The sequence below is a fragment of the Poecile atricapillus genome, chromosome 14 (genome assembly GCF_030490865.1).
Source record: "Poecile atricapillus isolate bPoeAtr1 chromosome 14, bPoeAtr1.hap1, whole genome shotgun sequence".
NCBI classification, from domain to species: domain Eukaryota; kingdom Metazoa; phylum Chordata; class Aves; order Passeriformes; family Paridae; genus Poecile; species Poecile atricapillus.
In genome coordinates this window covers 15,330,941-15,352,947 of record NC_081262.1, presented here as the reverse complement: position 1 = coordinate 15,352,947, position 22,007 = coordinate 15,330,941, and the positions used below count along the sequence as shown (strand labels likewise).

At 52.5% G+C, this 22,007-nt stretch overlaps 2 protein-coding genes across 2 annotated transcripts in view; one reads left to right on the top strand and one right to left on the bottom strand.

Annotated features, from left to right (window-relative positions):
- The window catches only part of LMF1 (lipase maturation factor 1), a 149,656-nt gene extending 139,732 nt beyond the window's left edge, over positions 1–9,924 (bottom strand). Inside the window, exons 1-2 of the mRNA XM_058849503.1 lie at positions 9,711–9,924; positions 994–1,314 (exon numbers count right to left, since the gene is read on the bottom strand). Of these exons, the coding sequence (XP_058705486.1) occupies positions 994–1,314; positions 9,711–9,924 (535 nt within the window). The remainder of the gene's footprint in view (positions 1–993; positions 1,315–9,710) is intronic.
- A 7,241-nt stretch (positions 9,925–17,165) lies between these two features.
- SOX8 (SRY-box transcription factor 8) lies at positions 17,166–20,916 on the top strand. The gene is made up of 3 exons (XM_058849593.1): positions 17,166–17,848; positions 19,013–19,251; positions 20,001–20,916. Exons 1-3 carry the CDS (start codon positions 17,406–17,408, stop codon positions 20,717–20,719), a joined length of 1,401 nt encoding a protein of 466 aa, XP_058705576.1. The 5' UTR covers positions 17,166–17,405; the 3' UTR covers positions 20,720–20,916.
- The last annotated feature ends 1,091 nt before the right edge of the window (positions 20,917–22,007 follow it).

Genomic DNA, 22,007 nt, shown 5'->3' with positions numbered 1-22,007 from the left:
AGGCACCTCAGGAGGTGACCTAATGAAATTTGGGATTTCAACCAATGTATTTGGGGCCTTAAGGAGAGCAAGGACAACCTAAACCCTTTATTTCAGCACCACAGTGATTTACACAGAGTCAGGGTTTCTCCTTTTCCCCCAGGGGCTTTCTGTGCTTAGTGTGGAATACAGAATTCCAGCTCTCTCCTGGACAGAGCTGAAAACTGAGAAACCAGCCTGAAAGGTGGATAAGATAAAAGAAATAATACAATTATTATTAATCATAATAATTAAATAATAAAATTATTGAGGGAATTCCCTTGCAACAGCCATGAGGGGAAGCACGGCACAGCTGGGATAGCACGGAGTGGAATGTCATGGAATAACCTCAGTGGGAAAGGAGCCACGAGGATCAACAAATCCAATCCTGCACCAATGGACAGAGGAGAGCTCAGGGCACAAAACCCAGGTGAGACCGAGCTGGGACATTCCCATAGATCATTTGTGCCCATAAATCATTTCTGCCAGGTGTTCTTATCTCACATTCCTACATGGATAATCTGCTGAGGAGCAACTGGAAATCCAAATGGCAACAGGGAAATCACAGAATCACCAGGTTGGAAGAGACCTTGAAGCTCATCGAATCCAACCCAGCCCAAACACCTCAAGCTGTGTTTCTTTAACACATCCAGGGATGGTGATTCCACCACCTCCCCGGGCAGACAATTCCAGTACTTCATCACCCTTTCCCTAAAAAACCTTTTCCTAATATATCCAACGTAAATTTCCCTTGGTGCAGCTTGAGGCTGTGTCCTGTGGTTCTGTCAGAGCTGAAACCACCCTTCAGGGACTTGTGGAGAGTGCCCAGGTCACCTCTGAGTCTCCTTTTCTCCAGGCTGAACAACCCCAGCTCTTCCTCACAGGGTTTGTGTTCCCAGCCCTTCACCAGCCTCGTTGCCCTCCTCCTCCTCCTCCATGTGCACCACAAACAAAACGAGGGAAGAGCAGAGGAACTGAGAACCCACCAGATCTGTCCAACATTGACCAAGGAGAGGTAGAGGAGCCACAGCAGGGACATGAGGACCATGTTGGCACAGCCAGTCAGCAGCACAAAGGCAGCCACTGCCAGGCCAGCCAGCGCCAGGCAATCCAAGGTGCTGTCCATGGCAGACCAGTCCAGGAACCAGATGAGAGTGGGGGCATAGCTCAGGGCATCCAGGCCGACCTTCCCCTTGAAGTATTTCTTGATGTCCTGCAGGTAGAGCTTGCAGGGGAGCAGCCCCTTCTCTCCTATCAGCTGCTTGTTCTGCTCAAACGCCACCAGGAAGGCCACGACTGCGGGAGAACAAGGAGAGGGGAAAAGCCGCGTGAGGAATCGCCCAGGAGGAGGGAGCTGATGTGAATCCAGAGCTCCAGAAGGAATTCTTGGAAGGAATTCACTCCCAAGTCTTTATCTCCATTAAAATCCAACACAGTCGTTGCAGTGCCCAGCAGAAGTTTCCCTGGGTTGCACCTGGGTGATCTTTAGGGTCCCTCCCAACCCAAACCATTCCAGAGTTTCTATGGACCACAAGGAATTCTATAAATCCTGTCTGGGCTTTGGCAGACAACAGATCTCCACCTTTATATAACATTACCCAGGCATCCATCAAGCACCAGAATCTTCTCCTTACATGGAAAACACTCCAGATCTCAAAACATTGTTAATGAGAGTTTAAACTCATCTACATCACTAACGAGGTGTTCACAGAATCCAGGAGTGGTTTGGGCTGGAAGGGACCTCAGATCATCTCACCCCACCCCTGCCATGGGACACCTTCCACTGTCCCAGGCTGCTCCAAGCCTTGTCCAGCCTGGCCTTGGGCACTGCAGGGATCCAGGAGCAGCCACAGCTTCTCTGGGAATCTGTGCCAGGGCTTCCCCACCCTCCCAGCCAGGAATTCCATCCCAAAATCCCACTCAGCCCTGATCTCTGTTATTGTGAAGCCATTCCCTGTGTCCTGTCCCTCCAGCCCCTGTCCCCAGTCCCTCTCCAGCTCTCCTGGAGCCCCTTCAGGCCATGGAAGGGGCTCTGAGCTCTCCCTGGATCCTTCTCTTCTCCAGGTGGGAATTCCCAGCTCTCCCTGGATCCTTCCCTTCTCCAGGTGGGAATTCCCAGCTCTCCCTGGATCCTTCTCTTCTCCAGGTGAGCATTCCCAGCTCTCCCTGGATCCTTCTCTTCTCCAGGCGGGAATTCCCAGCTCTCCCTGGATCCTTCTCTTCTCCAGGTGGGAATTCCCAGCTCTCCCTGGATCCTTCTCTTCTCCAGGTGGGAATTCCCAGCTCTCCCTGGATCCTTCTCTTCTCCAGGTGAGCATTCCCAGCTCTCCCTGGATCCTTCTCTTCTCCAGGTGAGCATTCCCAGCTCTCCCAGCCTGGCTCCAGCCCTTGGAGCAGCTCTGGACTTGCTCCAACAATTCCTTCCTGTGCTGAGGACCCCGGGGCTGCTCCAAACACTCTCAATTCTTCAAGGTCACATTTCAACCACCACAACTGCCCAAAAGAGCAGCTCTGACCCTCTGCATCCCATCACACCCTGGAAGGCTGGAAACCCCAAATCCTACCATTTTCCCATCCCTTAAATTCCCATTTTTCCATGTCCCTACAGCTGTTCCCATCTATAGTGTTTCTGCTCCTGCCCTGGACAATCTTAGACCAGCCAACTGCTTTTTTTAACAGCACATCAGCAATTTAATTACAGATCCCAGACCTAGCATTTGATGTCCTACAGAGAGAGTTGGGCAGTTTTTAGGCATTATCTCATATTTTAGGCATCTCCTGCAGTTACCAATTTGCAGTTTGTAACTCCAGTAATCTCCATGTCTCAGGGAAAAAAAAATAAAAATTAAAAAAAATGAGGAAGGCCAACATTTCCTGATTAGGCTGCATGCACTAATTTACCCATCCTTCAAACATCACCCAAACACCAGCCACGTCACGGGCAGCAGCACCAGAGCTCTTGGGAAAAGCCAATTTGTTCCCCTCCCCGATCCTCCCTGGTTAATGATCAAATCTGTTTCCTCCCTTATCTCAATGCTGGCATTCTGCAAACAACAATCCTGGTGTTCATCTGGTGTCTCTCACTGGGAGCACTGGGGGAAGAGGCTGTGTGAAATCAGAGCCCAAATTCCCATTTCTTTGAAGTCTGGAGCAGCAACCCAAAGTCTGCAGCCCCAGGGAATCCAACTGAAAGTCCCATTCCCCAGACAAAGGTCTCCAGTGGGTTCCACTTAATCCACTTAACACTCCCCCAGCTCTCTGCACACAGCCACGGGTTTTATTCTCATTTAAAAACCACTAAAAGCCATCATCCAGCACACAGCAGAGGTCACTGGGAGGGTTCCCTTTGATTCCAGAAGATCCTGAACTCCAGGGATGGCACAATAAAGTTGGGAGTTAATTGGTTGTGTCTCTTCTCATCCATCTTTTATACACAGTGAATGATTTTACAAGTAAAAGGCATTTTTCTTCAATTATTTTACTCAATTATGGACAGAGAGACATGAGAAAAGCTATTTCCCACACTACAGGATCAGTTCTGGGACACAAATTAAGTGTTTTCTATTTTATCCATCTCTTTTCTACCAACATTCGGCTCAACACAACTGCATAATCAGAAATCCTGACATGAAACCAGCAGAAATAAAATTCTTCTGAGCTTTAGATAGCTTAATATCTTCATTTTTGGCTTTAAAAAAAGCCAACTGAAAGCCAGTTCTTGCCTTAAAACTCCATGGCTTGATTTCCCGTGATTAGCACTGCAATTTGCTGCACAGTTTTCCAAAAGTGCTAATCAAATTCACCTCTAAATGCTCCAGAATTGCTGCCCCAACCCATAAATGCTGAGCAGGTTTTTGCCTAAAAAAGTCCAAATTAGACCCCTGCACTGTAGGCGAGACAAACAAGGAAAGGATAAATTAGTGGGGGGAAAAAAAGCCAGCAATTCCAGCAAAGTGCAGATTGGATGGATAAAATCCTGTGGGCAGCAGAGACAGGGCTGGAGCTGCCATGAAATGCACATTTTAGGATAGCCCAGCTCGGGCTCCAAAGGGGTTTTGTCCCAGCACATCCATTTCCCTGTGCTGGGATGTGCTGGGATTTCCCATGGCACTATCCACAGTTTAAACCCATCCTGAATTTTGGGAGGATTCACCTCCCCCAGAGCAAACCCCTCTCCCTGTGTGTGTTTGAGCCATCGGCTCCCAGGTGATGCTCCCATTCCCAGAGCTCCATCCCGGATCCAGCTCCCTCTCCTGGACACTCCCCATGCTCAGGCTCTGGATGGCTCCAGGCTCTCTCTCCACCCATCTCCAGCATCTTTTGGGCTCATTCCTCATCCAGCTCCCACTTCCAGCCATCCATCCCTGCTCCATCTCCCGAGGTTCCCCCTCAAGCAGCAGCTCCTGGGCACAGGGAAGAGCTGAGACTAAAGACAGAGACTGCAGAGGATTGCAGCGACACAGGAGATGCCCAGATCCAGGAGGGGAAAAGGGAAGTTATTTATCATCAGCTCATCCTTGCTTCCTCTCCCTGAACCCCAGAGAAACTGGAGCTTTAAATTCCGTGTAATAGACCCCGCTGCCTTCTCCAGGCGCCTCCCCTTTAACCTTGGCTTGGTCAGGGGGTGAAAAAGTCCCTTTTCCCCCAAAGCCTGTGCTCCTTCCTCTTCCTTAACCCTTATTCTGGAACCTCTGTCCTCTGTGTTTGGGGATTTTCCACTCTGCACCTTCCACTCCCTCCAGCTCAAACAACTGCACTTCCACTTTGGGCACTGACTGGCACCACCACCCTGCTGGGCTCGGGAACCACTTCTGCTCTGTCCTGGAGCTTTTCCCTGGGATTCTGCACCCCTCCAGCCCTGGCACAAATCCCACCACACTTCCACCACCCCCGGGCTCACTCCCTGTGCTCCCCACAGACAATTCCATGGTTTGGGATGGCTCAGTCCCGTGTTCCACCTGGCTTTGCTGCTCCTGGGGCTGTGCAGGTGGCAGGAGCAGCTCTGGCTCTGCCTCCCCCTGCGCAGCCTTTGACAGCTCACATGGGAGCTCTCCCTGCTGCCAGCTGAGCTTTACATAATACATGCAAATTATCGGGGCTGCTAATAGACCTTCCCTACTTATCCTCACCTCACAAGGTGCTTCTCTGTACTTTTCCATTAACTCCCCCCCTCTCTCCACCTTCTCCTTCCCCTCCCAGCCTCCCCTCTGCCCCCAAACCCAGCATTTTCGATCCCAAGCATCCCCATGCAAAGGGATTTGCTCCATCCACATTTCCTTGGCTCCTTCCCCCCCAGCCCAGGCTCAGCCTGTGATGGCAAGAGAACGAGAGAATCCCGTCCTTCGTGCTCAGGAAAGATTTAAAGATGTGAAATCCAAAACTTTCCGGTCATATGGCTTTTTCTCTCTTTCCCCCCTTCTTGTTAAAAGAAGTCTTAACTTTTCCTTAATGCCCAAACCACAAGAAGAACTGAACCAAAGCACAGAGCTTTGCCTGAAAGCCAAACTGCATTTTGCACATGCACAAAAACCCTGCCTGGAGCAGTTTATCAAGTGCCCCTTTGACCCAACGAGGCATTTGAACAGGCCCTGATTGCAGCTGGATGCTGCAAGATGAGGTTGAACTGCTGGAAAGAAGAAAGAGCACAATATTCCTTGCATTTTATTACCAGAGAAATGAATCAAATAAATTTTCAATTGATGAATTCCCCTGCTAAGTTTTGCAACACAGGAGCAACAACACCAGAGCACCGAGCTAAGGGTGAAGCCAAGCACCCACAAGAAACACACAACAAAGTGCTCTGTTCTTAACACCTTTTTTGTTTTCTTGCCTTTCACGGCCAAGCTGAAGACTTTGGGGTGGTTGCTCGGGGCTTTTGAAGCGCTCATCTGCCTGCTGCCTCCTTGTTTGAAAATAAAAATATTGGAAAAAAAAATTGGAAATAGAAAAAGCTTCCTTTTGGGTCTGAGGCTGCTCAAAACCACACCAGATGCCCTGGGAAGATTCCTCTGCTCCAGAGCGGCTCTGGGCAAGGAATGGGGGAGAGATTCCCTTCTCCAGCACCTTTGCTATTTTTTTTCCCTTTCCAGGGGGATGCAGCTGCTCAGAGGACCCAGAGCTGATGCGCTGCTGGGGCTGCACAGCCCTGTTGAAATAAAACCTTGCAGGGCAGCAGAAGTGCCTGAAGATGTTCTCTAATCCTGACCAGGCAGGCTGAAAGCTACTGGGAGCCTTTTAATAAAGCCAAGGGAAGGGAAAGCAGGGGAGATGGCAGAGAAAGAGAGGAGGAAGGACACCGGGGAGAGCCAGGAGCCTACAGGAAGCCAAACCCCCCGAGAGAGCTTTAGATTTCAGATTTAGGAAGAAGGAGCGTGAACCTCCCGTAGCTCTGGCGCTGGGGAAAGAAAATACTGTTAAACAATACATAAGGAGAAGGAAGATAAACTGGATTTAAATAATAGCTTTTATTTCAAAGCTCTCCACAGAGCCTGGCTGAGACTGGGGAGGGTGGTATCTAATTACTGACATTTCTACAGCTGGAATCTGATGATGGTAATCACCCAAAAAGGGCACTTAAAAATGATTTAGAAGGAGGGTGAAGGGAGCAAATAATGCACATTTGTTGTCGAGAGCTTTGGGACCAGCTATTTACCTGTAAGAGCACTTCCAACAGGACCTCAAACTATTTCTGGGTGGCCAGAACACCGATCCCTGTCACAGGGAACAAACACACAGGGCAAGACCAGGATGGAAAAGCTGCAAATCTCCAAGTGCCATTTGGCCAAACCTCTGCCCTGCTCAGGTGAGACCCCACCTGCAGAGCTGCCTCCAGCCCCAGGCTCCCAGCACAGGGAGAGCCCAGAGGAGGCTCCAGGATGAGCAGAGGGACAGAACAGCTCTGCTGGGAGAGGAGAAGCTTTGGGGTGAGCTCAGTGTGACCTTGCAGGACCTGAAGGAGCCACCAGAAAACACGGAGAGAGACCATTCCCAAGGGATGGAGTGACAGGACAGTGCTGTAAGGACCAAACCTCACAGAGCCCTTTCAGCTGGATGCACTTTCCCTGCCCTCCCACTCCTGCCAGCAGCAGGTGGGGCTGGTCTCTGACCTCTCCAGCTCCTCAGATCCTCTCCCATCTCCAACCTGCCTCTCACTCAGCAGCTGCTTTGCCAGGGACTTCCCAGGCTCAGGCTGCTTCTGGAAAACCCCTTCAAAAGGCACAAAAAAGAAGGGGAGAGTTCCAAGCAGAGGGGGAGAAGGGAGGGCACACAGGACACGCCACACCTGCCTTGCTCTGCCTGTCCTCCTTCCACACAGGAAGATCCTCAGGGAAAACATCTCCCATGCCTGCAGCAGGCAATGAACACCCCCTTGGCAATGGGGTGGGGGCAGGAAGGAGGTGACAAGCCCTCAGACCACACTTTGGGGTCACCAGGCACCACAAATCGTGTTTCTCTCCATGCCATCCTCAAGGTTCTTCACTCCCTTTCCATCCAGGAGGGGAACAATCCCACAGCTCCAACAGCGTTCCCCGACACCTTAACACAAATCCCCCCCAAAAGATTTGCTGCTCAGCCCAGCAGGAAGGAAAGGGTTACACATAAAAGGGTGAAAGGAAAGAAGGGGGGAAAACATCCCACGGCTGAGGAATGTCAAACTGTCACAACGGCATCAACCGTCTCCTCAGCGAGTCTGAGCCTCGGCGCGCGCGGAATCGCCGCGTCTGGGAGAAAAATCAGCTGTCACGGCAAACGCTTCCATCTCCAGAAAAAAACCTGGATGAGCAGCTTGGCACAGAGGCACAGAACTGTTTGCTGCTATTTCTAAACCCAGGCTCTCCAAAGAGATCAAAGGGCAACTCTCCTTCGCTCTGGAGCATCCCAGGGCTGCATGGAAGCTGCCTGCTCACACACAACCAGCACTTCCCACCCCACAAATTCTGCTGGGGCAGCTCTCCTGCACTGCCAGCACTGTCTGACCTGCCTCAAACCAGGCCCAGCTTCCTGGCTTTGGCTTATTTAGTTTTGGCTCACCCCAAACCAGCAGCAGAGCTCCCCAGGGCCTGAGCACAGCCAAGCACAAGTTGCACAACAAGCAGGTGAACTTTTCCTCTCCTCCCCCTCTTCCCTTAACCAGAGACACAAACATTCTCCTGCCCTGCTCCAGGACCCCAAACTCTCCCTCTGCCACCCTACTCTCCAAAAGGTTTCCTCACTCCACCCTACAGAAGCATTTTGGGGTCTCCCCCCCTCCATTCAGCCACTCCCTGGTGTGGCTCCTCTCTTATGCTTGAAAAACCTTAAAAAAAACCTCTCCCTCTTTTTTTAAGCAGCCCACATTCACTCACCAAACTCCATTTCAGCCTCTCGCAGCCTCCTTTTCTCCTGCACCCCCTCAGTTTCAATCACTTCCACCTGTAACTCACCTGACCCCAATCAGATCCTTGTCCCCCCCTCCACCTCCTTGTCCCAAGTGTCCCACTCACCACAAAATCCCACACCTTTGATTTGCACCAATTCCCACCCCTCCAGCCAGCCCCCGCTCCCTTCCCAGCCCTCCACACCCCCTTTGGTCCCAGGTGTGGTGCATTTATCAGCCCAAATCCACCACCCACCGAAGGCACAGCACAGAGCACTAATCAGTTTTTCATAAGGAAACTGCAAACTGAGCCACGGGAAACTCAGCAGCCTGGATTTACACACGGGGGAATATCGGAATCGCTTTCATTTTGACTGAAGGAGTCATAACCCTGCATTTCACCGAGAGCTGAAACCAAACTAGAACCAGAGCACGTGTCAAAACCATACGAAACTACAACTTCTGCATGGTTTTGATGCAAAATAATCTAAGCAGGCTGGCAGGCTACAAATTCTAACGATTCTGTAGACAAATCTGGGGCAAGTTTAGAATTTGTAGCGTAGTGTGTTACTTGTCAGTTTGGGTTTCACTGTAAATATTTTTAAGCGGAGCACCGGTGGGCTCTGAGCACAGCTCTCAGTGCCAAAGCAAGAGGCAAACAAGCACAGCAGAGGCTGGAAACCGCTTTTACTGTGGAATATTTTAAGGTCATGTTGATTCTAGGTCCTGGTTGTTGGTGGTGTTGGCACTCAGGGGTGGCATCTGTCCCTCAGTCCTGCTGCTGCATAAGACACGGAGTTCCTCTCTTGCACTGTGAGCTCACAACTTCAGGGGAAAGGATGAGCAGCTCCAAGCAGCTCTGCTGAAAGGCACCAGCCCCATGGTGCCAGCAAACTTCTCCTTCCAGCTCCACCAGCTTCCAGCATCACCAGCTCCATCCAGCCATCAGCCACACGGTCCCCAATCCACCAGGAAAGTGCGAGAGGAAAAGAGAATCATGGAATACGTAGAGACGGAGGAACGCCACAAGGATCATAAAAGTATAGAATATCATGAAGCGGGAAGGACAAAGATCATCGAGTCCAGCTACTGTTCCCGTACAGGACATCCCCAAGGATGTCACCACGAGTTTGGGAGCGGTGTTCAACGGCTCCTGGAGCTCTGGCAGCCTTGGGAATGTGCTCATTCCCTGGGGAGCCTGCTCAGTGCCCCACCACCCTCGGGAGAGGTGGAAAAACCCTTTCCCTGCTCTCCCCCAACCCTCCCTGGCACAGCTGCAGCCGCTCCCCGGGCGCCGTCCCCGGTCACCACTCGGGGACACCGCGGGGCCACTCACAGTACAGGAAGGCAATGGAGCGCAGCAGCACGATGCGGGTCAGCCAGAAGGTGCCCGGGGAGAGCGGAGAGGCCGCGGTACCGAGCCCGGGCTCGGGGGATTCGGGGGATGCAGCGGGGGCCGCTCCGGGAGCTCCATCGGGGGCTCGGGCCCGGCCCGGGCCGCGCTGCCGGAGCCCCGCGCTGGGCGCCGCCATGTCGGGCACAGCGAGCATGTGCGGCCCGGCGGGGCGGGCCCTGAGGGGACACGGCGGGGACGGGGAGAATGGGGAAAAACGGGCAGAAATGGGGAAAAACGGACAAAAATGGGGAGAAACGGGGGAAAACGAGCAGAAATTGGGAGAATTCGCTGCAAAACGGCGCTGCCGTCTCGGGCACAGCGAGCATGTGCGGCACGGCGGGGCTGGATCTGAGGGGACACGGCGGAGACGGGGAAAAACGGGCAGAAATGGGGAAAACCGGACAGAAATGGGGAAAAACGGGCAGCAATTGGGAAAAACGGAGGAAAACGAGCAGAAGTTGAGAGATTTCGCTGTCGTGTCGGGCACAGCGAGCCTGTGCGGCACGGCGGGGCTGGACCTGAGGGGACACGGCGGAGACGGGGAGAAATGGGGAGAAACCGAGGAAAATGGGGCAGAAATGGGGAAAAACGGGGGGAAACAAGCAGAAATGGGGAGAAACGGGGGAAAACGAGTGAAAATGGGGAGAAACGGGGGGAAATGGGGAAAAACTCGCAGAAACTGTGAGAATGCTCTGCAAAGCAGCGCCGCCGTGTTGGGCCCAGCAGGGCGGGACATGGTGGGGACGGGGGAGGAAAACGGGGAGAATTCTCTGTGAATCGGTGAGAAAATGTAAAAAATGCAATGAAATAAAAGTAAAATAAAATATAAAATATTTTTATTTTAATTTTCAGCGCGGCTGCGGAGGTGGTGAGAGGTCTGGAGCATCTCTGTGATGAGGCTGTGGGAGCTGGGACAGGCTGGAGAAGGGAAGCTGAGAGGGGATCCCAAACATCCAAATATTTCCAAGGGGTTTTGGAGGATGATTCCTGGCTCTGTTTGGTGGTGCTCAGTGTCGGGATGATACCCTGAGCTAAACCAGAATCCAAATCGCAGAATATTCTGGTTTGGAAGGGCCCCCCCAAGGATGATTGAGTCCCTTCAGGGAGTAGTTCACACAGAGATTGAATCTTGGAATTATCAGCACCATGCTCTGACCAGCTGAGCTCAGGACAGATTTACACAACAAATTCCACCTCAATTCATGGGAAAACTTATTTCCATGGAGGTGGCAGGCCCAGGAAGGGTGTGGATCTCTGGAGGAATCCCAAACCCATCGGATATGTTCCTGTGTCACCGCTCCCTGCCTGGATAGGGGGGATCATTTCAAGTTAAATTTCTCAGGTTTTCCCCATAGAATCACAGAATGGTTTGGGTTGGGAGGGACCTTAAAACTCATCCAGTTCCAATTTTAGGCACTTTCCACTATCCCAGGGTATTCCAAGCCCTGTCCAACCTGGCCTTGGACACTTCCAGGGATCCAAGGGTAGCCACAGCTTCTCTGGGAATTCCAGCCCAGCCCCTTCCCACCCTGACCGGGAAAGATTGCCTCCTAAAATCCCATCTAAATCCACTACTTGTGATGCTGCCATGATTTTTACTTTAAATAATTTAATTTAATCAAACACTTGGCTGCGTGGAGTTCATAAATAGTATTTTTGAGCGTAAACATTGAGTATCCCCTTAGTAAACAGCTCCACGCTGGTCACTGAGAAAGCATCCGCTATCAGGTGTAACATTATTCAACACTTCCCAGCCTCTAAACCAGTCCCTTCTAAATGCCCCTTTTGTTTTTGCAGTTTCCCATCACTGCTGCTCGCATTGTTCTCCTTAGGAAAAAAAAAAAATAGAAAAAAAAAATCCCACATAATGGTGCATTGTATAGGGAAGGAAAAATCAGCTGTTTGTTAAAGGCCACTGGAATACTGCAGTCCTGCTCTCCCCTTGGATCGGCCACGAGGTTTGGAGAGGAAAATTTAAATAGATGGGAGCTAATGGTTTCCTTTGTGGGGTCTTTTACAGCAAATTCCAGCTTCAACGGGGATGTAAAACAAACTGGATAATTGAGGAAATTACTTCGGGGAAAGTGGAGGGTTTAGGATAAAGATTTCACAAAAAAGCGGGGGATTATTTGGGCTGGGAAGGGAATGCTGAGCTGAGCCGGTTTGCATTGCCCAGGGTCGCTCTGAGATGTGCCACATGCACAGGGTGGGGTGGTGGCACCACACTGGGGACATCGTGTGTCAGGAGCATCTTCCCACAGGACAAGCTGTAAATTTTAAGCCTAAACCAGTAGAAATCCATTGTTCCTGAAAAGGACTCAATTCACATAACAGGCAGTGGAAGCCTTTCCTGGAAGATGATTCAGGCTAGAAAGAAAAACATGTGATAAATTGATTATCACATGGTTGATTAGGACATTGAATGACGTCTTTCTGTCCCAAATGTGACTCGAGGATCTTTGTGTGTCCCTCCCAACTCAGAATATTTTGTGATTCCACAAATCCCTTTGTGAGGACCATCACCTGTGCTGTCTTTTTCTGCTCACTCCTCGGTTTCTTCTTTTTACTTTCACCAGGCGACTTCAGGAAAGAAAACACTGCAAACCCTGAGCAAAAAGAACTCAGACAAGGTACTTCAGAGCGAGCTTTGGAGCCTTTCAAGCCTCCAGGGGAAGGCAATTCCTGAATGCCAGGCGGGCAGGGGCATCATTGATGCTCATCTTCATTCACCCAGCCGCCCCCAACGCCACGTCCCCTATTTTGCTGTGTTCCAAACCAGCTGCAGGAGTGCCAGGGGAACAAGCCTTTACTGTCACAGCAGCCAGCAGCTGTCCCCAGCAGCACCCCAACCCCGCTGGCTGGCCCTGGCACCCGAAATCGCTCTGTGTTCATTCAGCTCCGGCCTTTCGCCCCTCTGGCTGCCAGGATTTGGGTTGAAAGGGAGCAGAGAAAGCTGAAATCAGGAGCTTGGGAGGCAGCGTGAGCATGGGGGGCTCCTCTGAAGAGAACAGACATTCAGCTGTGAATAATGCAGGCACACACCGAGCACTCAGCTGCGTTTGCTGAACGGGAGATGGGCACGGCACAAAGAATTCGGGAGCTTCCTTCTGCTAATCCATTTTTTTTTCCAGCAATAATAATTCTTCCCTTTCAAATCCCCAGTTTTCCCTGTGGAAATCTGCTCTTTAACTCCAGGATTAAGGCTGGAAAGGATCTTTAGAGGAAGAATCACCTTTTTTTTTTTGTATATTTGTGCAGGTTAATGAGGAGAGGCTGGCTCAGAAGAGGGATCCTTAAGTGGTACCATAGGACAAGCAATTAATAATCAGAATAATCATAATTAATCACAATAATCCCCACTATTTTGAAAATATGCCACCCAGGCTGTGCAGGAAGAAAGAAGAGATCCTTTGCCAACACCTCACCTGACATTTAATGTGTAATTCACACGTGGGTGGGTTTTCATCCTGCAAAAACATTTTTGGTTTCTTGCTGGGATCTTTGAGTACTTGAAAAAATAACAAATAAACTTTATTAAATAAATTTTGAATAAAAAATATTGACATCAGATGCCCTTTTTCTTTGGTATCCACTGCTCAAACCTGGAAAAGGATTTAGGAATCCCAGGCACTCCTGTCCACTTGCATTCCAAGCAGAGAAATCAGCGGAGTCCTGCCCAGTGCAGGCCTGCAGAGTCTTTTTATCCATACCAGGTAAATATTCGTGCTGGGGAAAGAGCTGCTGCAGGTCACAGAACAGTGGGATTAGGATGGAAAAACCTCCTTGGATCATCCAGTGCCAAGGCCACCCCTAACCCATGTCCCCAAGTGCCACAGCCACACGAGTTTTGGGTGAAGCAAGGCCCATTTTATGTGAAACAAAGGAAAATTTGGGACCTGAAGTGACCTGCAAGGAGTGGATCCACATAAATTTAGCCTTAAAATTGTGTGAGCAGGAAGCTGAGCCTTCCCAAGCAGCCGGTGTGGGATGGGACCCACCACTATTGTCCAGCTGGAGGGCAAAGCTTGTTTTCCTTGAAATTGATTAAGTTACCACCTGTCTTTTTAGTCCTTCTTTTCAGGTATCAGGAGTTTTTCTGGAAAGGCTTGAGCATTGTTCCACAGCAGCCTCAGAGCTGCTGCGTCCTCCAGGCTGAGTGTGAATCCTGCAGGTGTCAGAGGCTGATTTTAACACCACAGGTTCCTCTTATTTGATCAGGGTTTGCTTTTAATTCCCCATAAAGCTCTTTCTCTTTGCTCCTTGGAATTCCAGCAGTGTGCAATCTGCTGCCAGGTCAAAGGAGACCAGATAAATGAGAACTTTCCCCCTTGATCAGACGAAGGATGGAGCCCACCTTTGGGAGGAACACGGTCTGTGTGTGCATCCCAGAGCGCATCCATGGGCTCCAGAGATTCCACGTGCTCTCATCCCCTAAAAATGCCTTCCCTGGCTGCCACTGGAAAGGAAATTTTTCCTTCCTGGCACGAGCAGGGCTCTGCCTGCTCTGGAGCCAATGCACACAAGCTCTTGTTCCTGCAGGAGGAAGGGGTATGGAACAGAGGGGATGGCAGGTGGAGCAGCCTCCATCCCACAGGGATGCTGAGGATTCCCAGGTGGGAATATGATGGAGACAGGCACACAGACCTTGGATGCACTCCTGATTCCCAGAAACACTGGCTGAGCTGGCCAGGAACTTTATTGGAGGCCACGTCAGAAAATGAAGCAATATTCCAAATAGCAGCCTCTGCCGTGCCCACTCCATCAGGAAGAGCTGGATCTGTTCCCCCAAATCCTCTCTAAACTGGGTGCACTCCTAAAGGCTCCACTGGGCAACAGGAACCTCGGTTGTTCCCTGCCGGATCTGCAGCCTTTTCCTGGGAATGCTGATGTCAGGGCCGGCTGTGTTAGGCCAGGATGACACATCCTGTGGGATCCTGCCCTGCAGCTCCAGCCTGTGCCCATCCCTGGGCAAACATCCCCCATCCTTTGGCACACAAAATCCGGCCACGAGACCCCCGCGGGACAAACGGCCCCACTTGAACCCACTTGTTCCCTGAGCATTATCTCATCCCATTTCACGGATGAGTGAACTTCTCAGGAAACCGGAGCTCCTGAGCACCTCCAGGTGCTCCTGGCTCCCTCCTTTCCCTGCGTTCTGGGTGTGTGAGGCCGGGGAATTGTGCTCCATCCATCCCCTGAGGAGCGACACGGGGACACGGAATGGTTGGTGCGGGATCACGGAACCCGGACGTGCAGCAGGACACGTTCCCTGCCCGGCTCCCAGGCACGGCCTCATCCCTCTGCCCATCTCTGGAAGAAGAGGAAACAACCACCCAAAGTCATCTTCCTCCTTCTACCTGGGCTGGACAAAGAGGAATTCAAGCCTGTGGGCTGGGAAATGCAATTCCCTGCCTCAGGCAGAGCTGGGGAGCCCTGGAAGGCAGCGGCGAGCAGGGAAGAAAACCAACATGTGTAATTCCTCCTGTCCTTGGGGGCTTCTTTTGCAGGAATCTTTGGAGCTAGAGACAGGGAGCAGAAAAAAGGGGTTCTTGTTCCCATTCCTACCTCCAAAACTCCGAGCATCCCGCAAATCCCTTCCCAGCCCCAGTCACGCACTGAGGTTGGGATCTTCCGAGGAAGGTGCTCCGCAGGGAAAGATGGACTAAAAATAGTGATGGTTGCTTGGACTCAGCACTGGCTAAAACAGATGAAACACTGGAATTCTGTGAGTCAAGGTAAATTGCCCAATGAGACAGGATTTATAGGAATATACATTAATTATCTGTCACAGAAGAGGAGGAAAAAAGATTTTCCCAAGTGTCCAACAACACTGCAAAGTCACCAATCCACAGCCCAGGGAAACAAACTCATCCCCAATCTCATTAAGTTTTAGAAGAAAATTTCAGTTATTTCTCATTAGGAAGCCCAGCATATTTTGTTCGCCTTGAGCCTTAAAATATTTTTTTTTTTTTTAAGACACTTTGAAAATCGTATTTCAAATGTATCAGGACGTAACTCTGCAAACTGAAAAGCTGAAAACTGGAAAAATTACAGTTTGGGTTTCTCTTTAAAAAATAAAATTAAATCCTGCTTTGCCATTTGAGAGAATAAATGAATTTTCATATAGAAGGCAGACGGATGTTCGGGCACATTTAAACACACTTAAATTCAAAGCATACGGTTTATTTATTACACATCACAGTAATTAAACAAAAACCACCATGTTCCTGGTACTTTTTAAAAGTTGGAATGCTTGAAGCCAAATTTCTTATTTTTTCCCGTGTCGATCTTATACGTGACCCTCTATTTTTCCGGGGGGAATCAGTGGATAAAACTGGAATTTGGGGAGCTGCGTTTATTTCCCTCCTCCCCCCCTCCCCAGTCGCAATTAGAAGGCTGAATTCCACGGATAATTAGAATCAAATGCTCCAAATAAATGCTGGAATGAGCAGGGCTGGCTCGGAAAGGGGCAATTTAAACTGACGGGGGAGGTTTTGGGGGGTCACCCTCCCTTTTTCCCCCATCCAAAGTCTCACCCCGAGGTGCCGCATCCTCCTCCGGCCGGGATCTCCCGGGCGCTTCCCGGTGCTTGGGACCGAGCCCGCTGCGGGAAGGCTGCGGGAAAAGAGGAGGGAGAGTCGGGGAGGGGGCACGGAGGGTCTCGCGTCGCTTTTTTTCCCAGCGATTCCCCGATTTCCTGCGTTTCTCGCCCGTTGGAGAGAGCCGGGGGCGAAGCGGCGCGCTCGGGGCTGCGGGAGCGCACGGCCCGGGGGGCACCGGGGATGGGCTGCGGGGGACACACCGGGAGCTCTGCCCCTCCTGCCACGCACCGACCGCCCCCAAAAAACCCTCAAAAAGGGGCTTTAGGATAACCCACGGCACCGCTCCGCCAGCCCGGAGCCGCCGCCGCTCCGCGCCTCTTCCCCGCGGCATCCTGGTTGGAAAAGAAGCTCCGGGATCCCGGCTAGAAAAGCGGGATCGCGGCTGCACGGCGGAGCATCAGCCGCGTCCCCAGCGCCGGGGGTCCCCGCCAGAACCGCGCGGTGAAGCCCCCGGACCATTTGCAGCGGAAAAAAAAAAAAAAGCACAGAGGAGCCGAAAGAGGCAGGAGGAGCAGGGAGCCGGAACAGCGGCGGGTGGCATCCCGCGGGCCCGGGCGGCGGGGGACCCTCGGCGGGACCCTCGGCCGGGACCCCTCGCTGGCGGCGGCTCCGGCCGGCGGAGCGGGGGCTCTGAGGCGGCGGCGCGGGCGGCACGGCCCCGCCGGCACTGAGCCACGCCCCTTATGCAAATCACCTCGCCCTCTCCACCAATGGCGAGCGGCGGCGGAGGCGGGGCCGCTCGCCCTGCCCTTAAAGTAACTTGTTGCCAGGGGCCCCGTTTCGCACTGGACGTGGAGCGCGGCGCGGGGCAGCGCGGGGCCCCGGCGGCTGCGGAGCGGCGCTTGGAGCGGGGCGGGGGTAGAAGCGCGGATTTTGGGCTGAGTTTCGAGCGTTTTGTGTCTTTTTTTCCTTCTAGAACTTCTTATTTTTCGCTCGTTTTTTCTCCCCCCCGCCGCGGCTCGGGCGCCCCGCGGAGGGTGCGCGGCCCCCGGGCGGGCACAGCGCGCCGCCGGCCCGGCTCTGCCGCCCGCCGATGCTCAACATGACCGAGGAGCACGACAAAGCGCTGGAGGCTCCGTGCAGCCCCGCGGGCACCACCAGCTCCATGTCCCACGTGGACTCGGACTCGGACTCGCCGCTCTCCCCCGCCGGCTCCGAGGGGCTGGGCTGCGCCCCCGCGCCCGCCCCGCGCCCGCCCGGCGCCGCCGCGCTGGGGGCCAAGGTGGACGCGGCCGAGGTGGACGAGCGCTTCCCCGCCTGCATCCGCGACGCCGTCTCGCAGGTGCTCAAGGGCTACGATTGGAGCCTGGTGCCGATGCCCGTCCGCGGCAACGGATCGCTCAAGGCCAAGCCGCACGTCAAGCGGCCCATGAACGCCTTCATGGTGTGGGCGCAGGCCGCCCGCAGGAAGCTGGCGGATCAGTACCCGCATCTGCACAACGCCGAGCTCAGCAAGACCCTGGGCAAGCTCTGGCGGTGAGTCCCGCACCGCGCGGATCCTCCTGCGCGGGGCTGCGCGGCTGGACTCCCCCTCCCAGCGCTTCTTTACAGCTTCTGCCCGCTTTGTTTTTGTTATTCTCTGTTTCTCGGCGTTCCCGGAGCGATTCCAAGTGAAGTACGATCCCCTCCCCGGGCATCCTGCGAAGGACAGAGGGGTCCCTGCTCCGAAAAATCCCCCCGAGCAGGGGCTTGGGCACCCTCGCTCCTGCCACGGGTGGATTTTCTCTGCTCCATCACGGAGATACACAAACCCTTCCATTGCCCGCGGCTTCCCCCATCCCCACGCGATGAGACTTTTTTAATGACTTGTTTTATGGCTTTTCCTAATTTTCTCTTTTTTTTTTTTTTTTTTTTCCCTTTTGGCTCGCTTGATGCTTAACAAGCTATAAACGCAGCTAAACTCATTTTTAGCAGTTATTTTAACGAGCTTCCTAATTTCCCTGCTTATCTGCTCAGTGCTGCCTGGGGATGCAAACTTTTATTTGCTGGGCGGCATCCGAGCCCGCTTTGCTTTCCAAGGCTCTTCTTCCCCGAGCCACGTTTTTCCATGTGGTTTATCCCATGGTGTCTGCCTGTACCTAATTCCCATCTTTCCTGCCTGCTCGGGCCAGCGATGCTCCCGCTGCGGTCTGAGCCTCTCCAAAAGTTTGCAAAGAGAGGTGTGGGCAGGGGAGGAGAGAGTTTGGAAAGCAATAATCCCATCCCTGGTGCCTCGGTGGTTTCTTTGTAAGCACCAAACAAAGCTGGAAATGTTTGTGGCGGTGAGGGGGTGGCATTTGCAGGGCAAACATGGGAATTAGAGTTTGTAATTGTGTTGGAAATGGGGAAGGGGGAATTTTGCTTTGCCCAGTTACCCCTGTCTATAGTGGTCAGGTTTTTCGTGCTGCTCTAGTATTGGTATTTTGATCCTTTTTTTTTTTTGCTGTGGATTTTAAGTCCTTTTTACCACAGCAAATTAATTTCGTTAGTTAACTTGGTGAGTGCTCAGATCCGTGCATGGGAAGTGGGGATGTGCCAGCCTAAAAACAAGAAGAAAACTTCTAAGGGAAAGATCCTAATTTTGGAATATCTTTTTCTCTCTCTTCCTTATTAAAACAACCAACCCCCTCCCCAAAACAAAAACCCACCCCCCAAAACCAGTTTATTGAGCGAGAACGAGAAACGTCCCTTTGTGGAGGAAGCCGAGCGGCTCAGGGTGCAGCACAAAAAGGATCACCCGGATTACAAATACCAGCCCCGGAGGAGGAAAAGCGTCAAAGCCGGGCAGAGCGACTCGGACTCGGGGGCTGAGCTCAGCCACCACGCCGGCACTCAGCTCTACAAGGCCGACACGGGGCTGGGGGGCATGGCTGACTCCCACCACCACGGGGACCACACAGGTAAAGCATTCCCGCTCTGGGAATTCCCTCGGGGTGGGATGGGATCCCTCCACGGAGAGCCAACGGCAGCAGCTCTGCAGTTTTCCTTAGAGAGTGTTCTTGGAGCTGCCCGTGCCATGGGGAATCCCAAAGCAGCGGGATCCCGCTCTCCGGGATGGGGAGGATGAGTGATGGGTTAATAGGGGTGCCTGGGGAGCAGGGTGCCGGGACAGAGCTTCCCAGCACTGGGAATCGCCTCAGGGAGCGTGTTGACAGATTCTGGGAGCGTTGGGAACGTCCTGCAGCCCCAGCCATGGCTGGGATCACAACCCTGGGTCCTTCAGGGGGAGGATGAGCTCCATCGTGGGCTGCACTCTGAATCCACCCCCTGGTCCTGCTGTGTCCCAGGGTGATCCTGCTGTGTCCCAGGGTGATCCTGCTGTGTCCCAGGGTGATCCTGCTGTGTCCCAGGGTGATCCTGCTGTGTCCCAGGGTGATCCTGCTGTGTCCCAGGGTGTCCTGCTGTGTCCCAGGGTGTCCTGCTGTGTCCCAGGGTGATCCTGATGGGCACGGTGTGCTCCCAGCTGATTCCATCTGCCGTGTGCGAGGCTCATCCCAGGGGGCACCTGGGGCTTCAGGGGGCCATCGCCCATTCCCACAGGTTCAAACACCCGATAGGAGCGATAAAAGATAGGTGCATTTATTGAATGGCGAGGGAGTTGGGTGTTCTGTGCTCACTGCTGAAGCCTCGCTTGTCCCTTCATCCCCAGGCCAGCCCCACGGACCCCCCACGCCGCCCACCACCCCCAAAACCGACCTGCACCACGGCAGCAAGCAGGAGCTGAAGCACGAGGGCCGGCGCCTGGTGGAGAGCGGCCGCCAGAACATCGACTTCAGCAACGTGGACATCTCAGAGCTGAGCAGCGAGGTCATCAACAACATGGAGACCTTCGACGTGCACGAGTTCGACCAGTACCTGCCCCTGAACGGGCACGCGGCGCTGCCGGCCGAGCACGGCGCCGCCGCCTCCTACGGCACCTCGTACCCGCACTCGGGCGCGGCCGCCCAGGTGTGGACTCACAAGAGCCCGGCCGCGGCCTCGCCGGCGGCGCCCGAGCCGGGCCAGCAGCGGCCGCACATCAAGACGGAGCAGCTGAGCCCCAGCCACTACAGCGAGCAGCCCCACGGCTCCCCGGCGCACTCCGACTCCTACGGCTCCTACGGCGGCCAGGCCTGCGCCACTTCAGCCGCCCCGGCCGCCGCCGCCGCCTCCTTCTCCAGCTCCCAGTGCGACTACACGGACCTGCAGAGCTCCAACTACTACAACCCCTACCCCGGCTACGCCTCCAGCCTCTACCAGTACCCCTATTTCCACTCCTCGCGCCGCCCCTACGCCACCCCCATCCTCAACGGGCTGTCCATCCCGCCGGCGCACAGCCCCACCGCCAACTGGGAGCAGCCCGTCTACACCACCCTGACCAGGCCTTAAAGGATTCCCGGAGCCTCCCAAGGCTTCCTTGGAATTATGCACTAATGAAGGAATGAGGAGGAAGAGCGTGGAGTGTTCCAAAGTGCCTCCTGAGCCGCTGGGAACTCTGCTCGTCGCGACCTTGCTTCGAAACTCCCCGAAGGGACAGAGCTCTGTTATTTTTTTTTTTTTTCCTTTGATTTGTAGGATTTAAGAAATTCAATTAAAAAAAACAAACAAAACAAAAAAAAAACCAAACAAACAAAGGACTAAAAATTAAAAAACAAAACGAGAGGGAAACAAAAAAAAAAACCACAAACAAAACCACGCAACAAAAGGAAAAGGACCGGCGATGCCTTTTGAGCAAATGAAGGACAAAAACGTTCGACTCCTCTGGGAGGACTGAGCCGAACTCTCTCGGCCTGGAAGTTTGGCCAAACGTGGAGCAGGGGGTGGGGAGAGAGAGAAGGGGAGACAAAACAACAACAACACCACCACCACAAAAGCTGTTTGAGACTTTCAGGGTCTATTGCAATGTGAGGAACGGACCAACCTTGAGGGCAGGAACTCACTGGGACCAACAGGGATGAGCCCCGAAATCCCAGAACAATCCCGTGGGAAGAGTCTGATGGGACCAACCAATTCCGTGTCTGAAGTGTTCGTTGATTATTTTTTTGTTGTTTTTTTCTTTTTTTAAGTCAGGAGTTCTTCTAAGCAAGGTTTGGCTGTAATTAACATTTTGTTTTGGTTTTTTTGTTTTGGTTTTTTTTTTTTTTTTTTTTTTTTGCTGTTTGGAAGCTTCAAATGTTTTTGGTTGTTTTGTTTTGGGTTTGTTTTTGGTTGTTTTTTTTTTTCTTTTTAAATCTGTTAAATATGTATTTATGTTCTGTATTATTTTGTCTTTTAATTAATGAAGTAATTTTGTGCAAAACGAAAAAAAAAGTAGAATTTTTAAAAGATTTTAAAGATGGGGGAGGGAGCCTAAAAAATAGTGGAGATGATACAATAAACTGGTGTTATGAGTCTATAGATTTTCCTTGGTTTTTGGGTTTTTTTCATTTTGGAACCGCTGCAGGAGCCGTGCTGGAGAGAGAGACTGAAGGAATCCGCCTGGAAACTCCGATGGGAATGGCAAATAACGAGGGGGGGAATTACTGATTCGATTGGGAGGCTCAAAGGCTGCCTAAAAAGGGCAGGTGATTTTCTGGCCACCTGTTTTGGGCTGTTAAAATCGGATTTCAGGAGTCTTCGAAGGCTTTCAGAACCAGGACTACTTTAAAGGAGCTGTGATTTCATGAGAAACGATCGA